Below are 12,968 nucleotides of genomic sequence, written 5' to 3'. Positions count from 1 at the left end.
TTCCATTTGAAAAAATAGTCAGTGATAGTGGCTTATTTTTGGGACACCCTGTATACATGAATTTACAATGAAGAAATCGGCAGCTATTAATAAAGATCGACGTATCCGAGCGTTTTTCCAGAAAAGAAACCCCTGAATTCTAAATGAATTTGTTCCAACTCACGCGTCCTCACTGTATGCGTCCTCACTGTATAATCTTACTCGTATTCTAATATACATTTAAAACAATACATGAATTTTGAACTGATAAAATAAAGATACAAAATTTTAGAGAATAACCATATGTACTTTCGCGTTTTAAAATATGCATACACAATGTAGATACTTAAAAATTTATTCCTGTAAGTTTATTTCCTAAAAAATCAGATATAAACCGAAAAGATTTAAAAAATTAAATTTTACCTTTTTTTATAAAACTGCTTGTTTTAAATATTTCAACATACAAAAATTAGAGTATATTGTTCCAACAAAATATTCCAAGTGGGAAGTTTTAAATGCACCACCCTGTATAGATCGGTTTCATTCATGTCTCATTCTTTACTTTGCTGACCTCTATTGAAACTATTCAGGGTATATTATGATCCAAACGAGTATTTCTGGCCATCTGCTGGTACTCTCTGTAAAATTCCAATCAGTGACAGTTTACTAATGATAGGAACTAGTGAGTGCTACAAGTACTTGTAGATGGCGAACATTCAATTTAATATTGACGTTAATAACTTTTGACAATTATAATTTGATTACTAAGATTTAAGGTTATGCGGACTAGAGAAGTTTAAAGTATTTCTTGTATAAATAATTAAATTAAAAATGAAGACCGTTTTAATGGTTGCTGAAAAGCCTTCGTTAGCTGCGTCTTTAGCGAATATTTTAAGTAATGGAAAAAATTCAAGCAGAAAAGGTAAAACAGTTAATTTTCAAATTCAAGTTTCTAGTAAAATTATTGTAGGTTTTAACGGGGCTTGCTCAATACATGAGTGGAATAGTACTTTTAAAGGTACCCCAGCACGTTTTAAAATGACCAGTGTTTGTGGACATGTTATGGGAGTTGATTTTATAAGTAAATACAATAACTGGGATAAAGTTGATCCCATTGAGCTTTTCTCATGTCCCATTGAAAAGAAGGAAGCAATGCCTAAATTAAAAATGCCTCAGTTTTTAGCCCAAGAAGCTAAAGGTTGTGACACTCTTGTGTTGTGGCTAGATTGTGATAAAGAAGGAGAAAATATTTGTTTTGAAGTAATGCAGGCCGTTTCTGGATCATTTAATGGAAATGTGTATAGCAATGCAGTCACATATAGGGCCCATTTCTCTGCAATTACTGAAAAGGATATTAAAGCAGCATTTGAAAATTTAGGTAAAGTTTGTAAAATTCATAAACTGAAATCTAACATTAAGAAAAACTAGAGGTACCTTGGTGTATCTATTCCTAGCAGTTTCAAAATTTAGTGTGTAATTTGTAGCTGTTAAAAAAAAAATGTTCTTTACAGTTTAGTTTTATTTCATCTGTGAACTGAACACATTTATTGTCATTAACATTTAAAGAGCAAAGATTTTTCATTGGGTTAGTAAATTGCACTTGTTTTATAGGTTTTCCAAATGAGAATGAAGCCAAAAGTGTTGATGCTCGCCAGGAGCTAGATTTAAGAATTGGATGTGCTTTTACAAGGTTTCAAACAAAATATTTTCAGGGAAGATATGGAGATTTAGATTCTACATTAATATCTTATGGGCCTTGTCAAACTCCAACTTTAGGTTTTTGTGTTCAAAGGCATGATGAAATTCAAACATTTAAACCTGAAATTTATTGGGTTCTCCAAGTGTCAATCAAAACTAAAGATGGAGAAGAAATTGTTTTAGATTGGCAGAGAGTAAGATGCTTTGATAAAGAAATTGCTGGCATTTTTTTGCAACTTGTTAAGGACCAGAAGCATGCTAGGTAGAAAACAATTTATAGGTGTCTTTATTAAATTCTGAATGCGTGGATATACAAAACGGATTGTTATAAATAAGAAATAACAAATTGAATGAGATTAGAGGACTTCTTTTCTGTACTGTAAAAGATTTAAATTACTCTTTCAAATTTTATTTCATTTAACTTTTTGTTATATAAAAATGAATGCCACATGTTTGTTACCTTATTGCAAGTCGATCTTTTGCATTTTCCAAAAACTAGCATTAATTAACAGTAATAATCTAATTTACTTGTTCAACAATGATCATCATTGTTCCTGTCTCAATAGGTGTATCATATTATCAAAAAAACTGAAAAAAACGATTTAGTCAATCATAATGAATGTTAAGAAAAAGTTAAATATTATAACCACAGGATATTTTAATGTAGAATTAGTAATATGTTACACACAAATAATTGATTGAATGGTTTGCAATCTGTTGAAATACTGTTATTTTAAATTGTTAATTTAATTGATAATATAAACTTTTTATGTAGAGTCGTTAGTGTAACATCAAAGAAATTGATAAAGCCAAGGCCCTTAGCGTTGAATACTGTTGAATTAATGCGAGTGGCTAGTTCTGGATTGGGTGTGGGTCCACAACAAGCAATGTTCATCGCCGAAAAACTTTACACTCAGGGTTATATTAGTTACCCCAGGACTGAAACCACCAGTTATCCTGAAAATTTTGACCTTCGGTAATAATTTTTCTGTGAGATCGTTACCTTTATTACGGATTATTTAAAATTTAAGATTTTTTATTTAAATTTAATAAATTCCCTAGACATTCAATAGTGTGAACCAAAAAACAAAGTCGTTCATATTATAGATTTGTTCACATTAACCAATGTTAATTTTAATACGTAATAAACATTTATAATTAACAACAACGAAAATGAACATACAAAGTATCTCTGCAACTAATACGACAGGCGAAGTACCAAACAAAAGCCAACGGACAGTTCTTTCATAAGTGAAGTTTGGCTTGTTTACAATATGCGGAAGTCTTAAATAAATAATTCGCATACTTCCGTTGTGCGATGTTCACATTATTAAAGAGAAATTTATTGGGGTTTTATTAAATTTTTTTGCTAGTTTTTTTGTGATCTTTACTTTTTAATCAGTGAAAATATATTTAAAATTACTTTATGGTTGAAAACAGAATTAAAAATTATACCAATAGTTTTAATTTAACTAAAAAACCTACACATATTATTATTTTTTACAGAAGAAAACCTAGTATTTAAAAAAATATACACCAACCAAGGTGTCTTATTAATTAAGTTTCTCTTTAGGGCTGTTTTAATTCAGCAGAAAAATAGCAACGATTGGGGAGATGAAGTTAAGAAAATCTTGGCTGAAGGAATCAATCCTCCCAGAAAGGGTCATGACGCGGGTAAGTTTAGTATATCCGTTTTCTTCATTTACTTACTCATTAAATATATTTTATTATAAAGTGTTACATTTCCATGACCTATTTTTCACAAGACAACAATTTGTGTATTATTTATTTAAAGATTGTTGGTCTTCCTGTTGTTGTGACTAAAAAATTGCAATGTATAACACTAGAAAGGAATATTATTTTTATTGCTTAATAATTTTGACATAACTATGACCTGTAATAAATAAGGTTGCTCATACCACTTAATAAAATGTTTAAAATTATGTAATTCAAGATTAATATACTTAAATATAATAATTTGTTTTGATTTGTACAACTGTAGTGTTTTTAATAAACATTTGAATCATCACTTGCATAGTAGCAATTTCTCAAAAACAACAACTTTAAATGTATTAGGTACTCTTTTTTTAACTAAATATATTTTAAACCATTTTTGTTGTGAAAAATGTTTCATGGGAACTTTATTTAGGCGATCACCCTCCAATAACCCCAATGAAAGCAGCTTCAAAAAACGAATTAGACGGTGATTCCTGGCGTTTATACGACTACATAACACGACACTTTATTGGCACTGTAGCTCGGGATTGCACTTACATGAGTAAAACGGCCGTTTTCGACATAAATGCGGAAACATTTACAGCAAATGGAAAAACTTTAATCGACCCAGGATACACCACGATTATGCCTTGGCAAGTATGTATCAAACTAGCGTGTTATTTATTTCATTTAATAAGTCTTATTTTTAAGCATTCAAATTTAATTAATAGCCGAAAGTAACTCGATGTAAGAAACGTCGATATATAAAAAAAATAAAATTGAACTGTTGTAGGCTATTAACGAAAGTTAAATTTGAATAATTAAAAATTAAATTTTAATCCAACAAAATTAAATTCTTATCACCAAAAAAATTATTTTCTTAGTTAAATTACAAAAGTATAGAAATAATCTAGTTATGTACTAGTAAAAAAAATAAGTAATTGTGCATAAATGTTTAAAGGCTTTAGGCAAAAACGAAATATTGCCAGAATTTTCTGAGAATGAACTTGTTCCTTTAACTGACGCGAGATTAGTCGAACGCCAAACCTCACCTCCAGACTACCTCACTGAAGCAGAGGTAATTACGCTAATGGAAAAACACGCCATTGGTACAGATGCTTCGATACCAGTTCATATCAATAATATATGCCAAAGAAATTACGTTACAGTGGCTTCCGGACGAAGATTAGTACCTACTACTCTAGGAATAGTATTGGTTCACGGTTATCAAAAAGTAGTATTTATAGAAATTATTTGGAAATTTCATCAGTCTAAAATTTATTTTAGATCGATAAAGAGCTTGTTCTACCTACAATGCGTTCAGCTGTCGAGAAACAACTCAATTTGATCGCACATGGAAAAGCCAATTTCAATGCAGTATTAAAGCATGCTCTCGAAATATTCAGATTAAAGTTTCAATATTTTGTAAGGAATATTGATGCAATGGATCAATTATTTGAAGTTTCGTTTTCGCCACTCAGTGCTTCCGGAAAAGCCCATTCAAGGTGATTTATTTTTTTCCCGTTTTTTATTTCAACGTAAATTTGCAGTTTTCAAAGTTACTTTTTCTTAACTTTAGATGCGGAAAATGCAGAAGATACCTTAAATTTATTCAAGCAAAACCTCAACGATTGCACTGTCCACATTGCGATGAAACGTACAATTTGCCACAAAACGGTAACATTAAACTTTATAAAGAACTCAGGTGTCCTCTTGACGACTTCGAACTTCTTGTCTATTCAACTGGTACTAAGGGGAAAAGTTATATTTTCTGTCCTTACTGCTTCAATAATCCCCCATTCAGGTAATTCTTTTGTATTGCAATGCTGCTGTTTCTTTCAGTTGCAAAATTTATTCACAATCTAGGGAAATGAGAAAAGGAATGGGTTGCAATTCGTGTATTCATCCAACATGTCAATACAGTCTGAATACTAATGGGTTATCAGGATGTGTTGAGTGTGAATATGGAGTTCTCGTATTAGACCAATCAGCTGCGCCAAAATGGAAATTGGGCTGTAACAGGTAAAGTGTAATCGTAATTTTCTCCTCATATTTTGTACCTAGGTATTGTGAATTTTACTATGAAACTAAACTAACGAAGTGTTTTTTTGACTATGTGCTTGCACTACAATATTTCAATTATGGTTCCTAATATCCTGTTTAAATTAAATTAATTTGGTTTTATAATAATATAGAATTGTTCATTAACTTTTACCATATCAAAAAAAAAAAAAAGTAATTTAGATAAAACTATTTATATGACCTTCGCAAATAGCATTGACATGATACCCAAAAATGCGGGTCTTATACTAGTCGCCAATGATGTATAACATCTGGCCTCGTTAACGAGTAAAATTAATTTGTTGTATTAAATTTTATGTATCAATTTATTGATTCCCCTGTAGTTTACACTATTAGTTGGTGCACAGTATCAATATATGTATGTATGTATCTACTGGACATAAGTACCCAAGTAATTTTAGAAATTGACCCTTATAACGAAGTATGTATCAACACAACACCTTTAAAATTGTTTAGTTTATGTTTTAAGTAATGATTTTTTGACATAACTGCATAGCAAATGCGTCGTACTGTTGAAGACCAAGATTACCAGATTTGTTTCTCTTCTTCATTTTTCCCCTTTTTCTTCTAAGTCAGTCTTGTCACATTTAACTGTGTAATTTTCCAATATTTAAAAAAAATCAGTTCCAATTTTTACCGTTTCCTATTTTCCAATACTTTATTGCATTGTCTCTTCAGGTGTGACGTAATTATCAACTGCTTTGAGGATGCCAATAAGGTGTCAGTTCTGGAAGAAGTTTGCGATTGCGGCGCTCAATTGGTCAATGTTGAATATAAAGAAGATAAATCTAAACTTCCTAATGGAGATACGGAGAAAAATGGTTGTGTATTCTGCTCTCCAGATTTCGCAAATCTCGTTGAAAAGCATAAGGCGGTAGCAAGTAAACCCAGACCCAGTTACAGTAGAGGAAGTAACAGAGGCAGGGGTGGAGGTTCCAGAAGAAAGCCTAAACCACCAAAAGATAAAATGGCCCAACTGGCTGCGTATTTCGTTTAAAATACATTTANTTTTAACGGTTTAGTGAATCGATTTGTAATTGTTATAGAAGTTTGAGAATTGAATGAGGAACGTTCTTCCAAATTTTTATTTGTCTCGTAGCATTTTGACATACCTCCCAAACATCCTTAGATTTTGCAGGAGCACAAATCTACCTTTGTACACCATTACTTAACTTTGTTGGAAAAAGAGACTCACCCTAGTTACCACCAATCTTATTTACTACGGACACGTGTGGACATTACCTATCAACGCGAGACTGGTCCACTATCGCCTTAAAATACCACTTAAAAGTAAGTGAAACATACAGCTTTGTGGTAACCAGGACAACCTTTTGATTTATTTATTTCTTTACCACCGTATCCTGTTTCTACTTTTTTTGAAAGGAAATTCATATCATAAAGCTTCTTATTCTGGTAATACAACAAGAAATACACATAATTCTCTTATTATCTTCTAACATACATCCATAAATATCGTAACTGACTTTAATTAATTATCGCGATTAAGACAGCGGGTAATAATTCGTCCCTCCCGGGTGCCAGTTCACCCACCGTTTTATCTACCTGCTACATTCATGTGCCAATTCGACCCTGACCTGCCCATTTGCCTATTCGGTAATGAGAATCTAATGTTGTAATGCAGGACTACCGCGATGATGTTTATCGAACGATGAAAGTTTGTAATATATTGTAAAAGTACTATAATTGATTGAGATTACTGAGACTAAATACGTGAATGATCTTCCAAAAATTGAATGCGTACATAAGAAAAGGATAAATAAGTTCGCGCACAGGATTCAATGAAGCCTAATTCAAATTACATTTAAATAAATATTTCTGTTACATGTAAATTGCTTTCTTGTCGAATAAAGAAAATAGGGGTCAATAAAACTAATTTGAAAAAGAATTCCAACGTCTATCACAATTATTTATATCATTTCAAGAAAACGTTGAGGCAGTGAAATAAATTGAAAAAAAAAGAAGCTCACAATTGATACGAGTGGAGGAGTCCCAAATACATCAGGGATATATGACAAACGCATAACAGCAACTAAATTACATTGTTCAGCTAAAGGAAGGCGTAACTTAATTAATGCTGCTGATATTAGGTTGCAAATTTGCCTATATAAAATTGTAATAAAAACCTAGGTATAGGAAGGCACGATAAGTAGGTATATGGCGATCTAGCTTAATTAACCACCGTCAGATTGGTGAAAAAAATTGATCGTAGTTTTCTTTGGCAAAAGAGGTATAATTAAGAAAATACACGGAGAAAATGAAAAAGGAAAATTTACCTGAATATTAAAGTGATATTTACAATTTATTCCACTAGCCCGTTGCTTCGTAAGCGAAAATAATAAAAATTACAATTTGAACCCGAATTTGTAAAGAAATAAATTTACTAGGTATTTTAGTTGTAATAATTAAGAAACTTGAAATAATTCTTAAAGAAACATCTCAAAATTGAGATAATTACAAGTTACCTAATAAATTCTACTATTTCTACGGCAAATTCATTTACAATCGAAAATTGTAATTTCTGCTTTGGCATAAAAATTTAGTTTTCTCCGTATATATCTTGAAGAACAGAAAATTGTTACAGCAAAATGGTACACGGAGATTTGTGTAACTTAATTGCTTGTGTCTCTCAAAAACTTGATGATGCTTGACGGCTACATTACGATAACGCATCTGCACATCGCGCTCAAATCACTCAAGATTTTTGGGCAACACTAGTCTACTTTTGAATAAATTTGAAGTTCAGATGCTAAATCTCAAAACTAACCAAATGGCCTACGTACAGGGAGAATTCTTTTAATTATGTCTCTCAGAGGCTTGATTATTAATTTCTCATTCAATCAGTACTTATTCACAACGCAACAAAAATTTGATCGATTACACGGTGGTGATAGGTGCAGAAGGCAGGAGAACATATTTTTAAAAAAAAATCTTGAAAAAGAGAATGAAAAGAAATGATTGTGAGAGGATATAATATGAAAGGAGAGTTTCATAAGATTAAAAAAAAAGAAAGCTTTTGTATTGTGTAGTACCTACTTATGGTTCTCACGTGAAGTAATTTTATTTTCTTTTGGAGTTTTAGAGTTTTGAATGAACGAAATTAAATATACGTAAACAGGCCGTAATGTGAACATTAAACAGAAGATAAATACAGATTTAAATAATCTGCAGGCAAATACGCTGAAAAGGTTTGTTTAAGTGAACTGGGCAATTTAAAATTAAGATTATTTTACAGTTACAAACGCGTATATTCACTACCATCTAATGAGACCACTTCTTTGTTTGTATATTTATACACGTGGATTGGAACAAATTCTTTTAAAATTCAGGGGATTTAGTTTGATTTTTAAAAAGATTCTCGGACACGTCGATCTTTATTTTTGACTCGGGTTTCTTCATCCTAAATTCATGTATTCAGGGTGGCCGAAAAATAAGCCCCTACCACGGAATTTATTACTTCAAACGGAAACACATAGACAATTTGGGAATTTCACTTAAAACTTTATTAAAAACGCGATACGTATTTCGCCTTATAAGGGCATCATCAGTACAGTTTTTGTTATTTCTGAAGATGCCCTTATATGGCGAAATACGTATCGAGTTTTTAATAAAGTTTTAAGTGAAATTTCCAAATTGTTTGATTTAATTTTAATTTATAATCTCAAATCATGTTTCACTAAGTGATAACGACAGATACCATCAAGGAAACACCTACTGTTTATTACATAATACACAGGTTAACTGCGCTTTACCCAAATGCCGAGATCCCAAATATACCAGCAGGTTCGGTATAGTTCCAACAGCATGGAGCATCCCCAAACTATTCACGAATAGTATGAGATTGCCTTAATAATATTTTACCAAATAGATGGATCGGATGGAGATACGTTATTAAATGGTCAGTTAAGTCTCCAGACCTGGCTCCATTAAATTTTTATCTATGGGGTTATTTGAAATCTAAAGTCTATTTCAATAACAAAAATTGTGGAATACAATTAGAATTGAAATTCAAGAAATCCAGCCACAAGTGTTACTCGACAAATAAACATTTATTTAAATATTTTTTTGTTATATTGTTTAATAAATTTCTAAAAAACAAATCGCTCAACTTTAAATATGCTTGTTCTAATATACGCGTCTTCCCCATCATTTTTAAATTTATCGATAACTGCTACCTTAGGTATAGGACATGGTACATGAAACATAGTTATTGAAGTAGACTTTAAATTTCAGATAACCCCACAGATAAAAATCTGATGGAAACGTAACTGATTATTCTATAACGCCTCTCCTTCCGAGCAATCTATTTGGGAAAATATTGTTAAGGTAATCTCGTACTATTTGCGAATAGTGTGAGGTTGCTCTATGTTGTTGGAACAATAACGAACCTGCTGGTATATTTCGGTAAAACGCAGTTAATGTGGGTGTTATATAATTTTGTAGTTGGTCTAAGAAATTGACACAAAGGTAAAATTCGATACAGAATTGAAAAATGTCATAAATAATAGGTGCTTCCATTTGAAAAAATAGTCAGTGATAGTGGCTTATTTTTGGGACACCCTGTATACATGAATTTACAATGAAGAAATCGGCAGCTATTAATAAAGATCGACGTGTCCGAGCGTTTTTCCAGAAAAGAAACCCCTGAATTCTAAATGAATTTGTTCCAACTCACGCGTCCTCACTGTATGCGTCCTCACTGTATAATCTTACTCGTATTCTAATATACATTTAAAACAATACATGAATTTTGAACTGATAAAATAAAGATACAAAATTTTAGAGAATAACCATATGTACTTTCGCGTTTTAAAATATGCATACACAATGTAGATACTTAAAAATTTATTCCTGTAAGTTTATTTCCTAAAAAATCAGATATAAACCGAAAAGATTTAAAAAATTAAATTTTACCTTTTTTTATAAAACTGCTTGTTTTAAATATTTCAACATACAAAAATTAGAGTATATTGTTCCAACAAAATATTCCAAGTGGGAAGTTTTAAATGCACCACCCTGTATAGATCGGTTTCATTCATGTCTCATTCTTTACTTTGCTGACCTCTATTGAAACTATTCAGGGTATATTATGATCCAAACGAGTATTTCTGGCCATCTGCTGGTACTCTCTGTAAAATTCCAATCAGTGACAGTTTACTAATGATAGGAACTAGTGAGTGCTACAAGTACTTGTAGATGGCGAACATTCAATTTAATATTGACGTTAATAACTTTTGACAATTATAATTTGATTACTAAGATTTAAGGTTATGCGGACTAGAGAAGTTTAAAGTATTTCTTGTATAAATAATTAAATTAAAAATGAAGACCGTTTTAATGGTTGCTGAAAAGCCTTCGTTAGCTGCGTCTTTAGCGAATATTTTAAGTAATGGAAAAAATTCAAGCAGAAAAGGTAAAACAGTTAATTTTCAAATTCAAGTTTCTAGTAAAATTATTGTAGGTTTTAACGGGGCTTGCTCAATACATGAGTGGAATAGTACTTTTAAAGGTACCCCAGCACGTTTTAAAATGACCAGTGTTTGTGGACATGTTATGGGAGTTGATTTTATAAGTAAATACAATAACTGGGATAAAGTTGATCCCATTGAGCTTTTCTCATGTCCCATTGAAAAGAAGGAAGCAATGCCTAAATTAAAAATGCCTCAGTTTTTAGCCCAAGAAGCTAAAGGTTGTGACACTCTTGTGTTGTGGCTAGATTGTGATAAAGAAGGAGAAAATATTTGTTTTGAAGTAATGCAGGCCGTTTCTGGATCATTTAATGGAAATGTGTATAGCAATGCAGTCACATATAGGGCCCATTTCTCTGCAATTACTGAAAAGGATATTAAAGCAGCATTTGAAAATTTAGGTAAAGTTTGTAAAATTCATAAACTGAAATCTAACATTAAGAAAAACTAGAGGTACCTTGGTGTATCTATTCCTAGCAGTTTCAAAATTTAGTGTGTAATTTGTAGCTGTTAAAAAAAAAATGTTCTTTACAGTTTAGTTTTATTTCATCTGTGAACTGAACACATTTATTGTCATTAACATTTAAAGAGCAAAGATTTTTCATTGGGTTAGTAAATTGCACTTGTTTTATAGGTTTTCCAAATGAGAATGAAGCCAAAAGTGTTGATGCTCGCCAGGAGCTAGATTTAAGAATTGGATGTGCTTTTACAAGGTTTCAAACAAAATATTTTCAGGGAAGATATGGAGATTTAGATTCTACATTAATATCTTATGGGCCTTGTCAAACTCCAACTTTAGGTTTTTGTGTTCAAAGGCATGATGAAATTCAAACATTTAAACCTGAAATTTATTGGGTTCTCCAAGTGTCAATCAAAACTAAAGATGGAGAAGAAATTGTTTTAGATTGGCAGAGAGTAAGATGCTTTGATAAAGAAATTGCTGGCATTTTTTTGCAACTTGTTAAGGACCAGAAGCATGCTAGGTAGAAAACAATTTATAGGTGTCTTTATTAAATTCTGAATGCGTGGATATACAAAACGGATTGTTATAAATAAGAAATAACAAATTGAATGAGATTAGAGGACTTCTTTTCTGTACTGTAAAAGATTTAAATTACTCTTTCAAATTTTATTTCATTTAACTTTTTGTTATATAAAAATGAATGCCACATGTTTGTTACCTTATTGTAAGTCGATCTTTTGCATTTTCCAAAAACTAGCATTAATTAACAGTAATAATCTAATTTACTTGTTCAACAATGATCATCATTGTTCCTGTCTCAATAGGTGTATCATATTATCAAAAAAACTGAAAAAAACGATTTAGTCAATCATAATGAATGTTAAGAAAAAGTTAAATATTATAACCACAGGATATTTTAATGTAGAATTAGTAATATGTTACACACAAATAATTGATTGAATGGTTTGCAATCTGTTGAAATACTGTTATTTTAAATTGTTAATTTAATTGATAATATAAACTTTTTATGTAGAGTCGTTAGTGTAACATCAAAGAAATTGATAAAGCCAAGGCCCTTAGCGTTGAATACTGTTGAATTAATGCGAGTGGCTAGTTCTGGATTGGGTGTGGGTCCACAACAAGCAATGTTCATCGCCGAAAAACTTTACACTCAGGGTTATATTAGTTACCCCAGGACTGAAACCACCAGTTATCCTGAAAATTTTGACCTTCGGTAATAATTTTTCTGTGAGATCGTTACCTTTATTACGGATTATTTAAAATTTAAGATTTTTTATTTAAATTTAATAAATTCCCTAGACATTCAATAGTGTGAACCAAAAAACAAAGTCGTTCATATTATAGATTTGTTCACATTAACCAATGTTAATTTTAATACGTAATAAACATTTATAATTAACAACAACGAAAATGAACATACAAAGTATCTCTGCAACTAATACGACAGGCGAAGTACCAAACAAAAGCCAACGGACAGTTCTTTCATAAGTGAAGTTTGGAGAAGTGATCGCATGCTGGCGACA

The 12,968-nt window shown here is 31.3% G+C and overlaps 2 protein-coding genes across 2 annotated transcripts; both read left to right on the top strand.

The window, feature by feature from the left end:
- The first annotated feature begins 749 nt into the window (after positions 1 to 749).
- Positions 750 to 6,480, top strand: LOC108733030 (DNA topoisomerase 3-beta-1). Its single transcript, XM_018464432.2, has 11 exons — positions 750 to 901; positions 950 to 1,357; positions 1,591 to 1,939; positions 2,453 to 2,653; positions 3,251 to 3,351; positions 3,827 to 4,050; positions 4,355 to 4,627; positions 4,681 to 4,898; positions 4,973 to 5,197; positions 5,260 to 5,415; positions 6,154 to 6,480. Exons 1-11 carry the CDS (start codon positions 811 to 813, stop codon positions 6,470 to 6,472), a joined length of 2,565 nt encoding a protein of 854 aa, XP_018319934.2. The 5' UTR covers positions 750 to 810; the 3' UTR covers positions 6,473 to 6,480.
- Positions 6,481 to 10,754: 4,274 nt separating this feature from the next.
- LOC112906588 (DNA topoisomerase 3-beta-like) lies at positions 10,755 to 12,687 on the top strand. The gene is made up of 4 exons (XM_025980955.1): positions 10,755 to 10,906; positions 10,955 to 11,362; positions 11,596 to 11,944; positions 12,458 to 12,687. Exons 1-4 carry the CDS (start codon positions 10,816 to 10,818, stop codon positions 12,660 to 12,662), a joined length of 1,053 nt encoding a protein of 350 aa, XP_025836740.1. The 5' UTR covers positions 10,755 to 10,815; the 3' UTR covers positions 12,663 to 12,687.
- Positions 12,688 to 12,968: the final 281 nt, after the last annotated feature.

The sequence above is a fragment of the Agrilus planipennis genome, unplaced genomic scaffold (assembly GCF_000699045.2).
Source record: "Agrilus planipennis isolate EAB-ADULT unplaced genomic scaffold, Apla_2.0 scaffold2, whole genome shotgun sequence".
In the NCBI taxonomy this organism is placed as follows: Eukaryota; Metazoa; Arthropoda; class Insecta; order Coleoptera; family Buprestidae; genus Agrilus; species Agrilus planipennis.
The sequence above is the reverse complement of the archived record's forward strand: the minus strand, read 5'-3'. Positions and strand labels throughout refer to the sequence as shown.

What these genes read in the sequence shown, in the direction of transcription:
- LOC108733030 (XM_018464432.2), top strand. Translation starts at nt 811, where the DNA reads ATGAAGACCGTTTTAATGGTTGCTGAAAAGCCTTCGTTAGCTGCGTCT. An exon ending in AAAAAATTCAAGCAGAAAAG is followed by an intron (nt 902 to 949) that starts GTAAAACAGTTA and finishes AAATTATTGTAG; the next exon opens with GTTTTAACGGGGCTTGCTCA. An exon ending in CCACGATTATGCCTTGGCAA is followed by an intron (nt 4,051 to 4,354) that starts GTATGTATCAAA and finishes AAATGTTTAAAG; the next exon opens with GCTTTAGGCAAAAACGAAAT.
- LOC112906588 (XM_025980955.1), top strand. Translation starts at nt 10,816, where the DNA reads ATGAAGACCGTTTTAATGGTTGCTGAAAAGCCTTCGTTAGCTGCGTCT. An exon ending in AAAAAATTCAAGCAGAAAAG is followed by an intron (nt 10,907 to 10,954) that starts GTAAAACAGTTA and finishes AAATTATTGTAG; the next exon opens with GTTTTAACGGGGCTTGCTCA. An exon ending in AGCAGCATTTGAAAATTTAG is followed by an intron (nt 11,363 to 11,595) that starts GTAAAGTTTGTA and finishes CTTGTTTTATAG; the next exon opens with GTTTTCCAAATGAGAATGAA.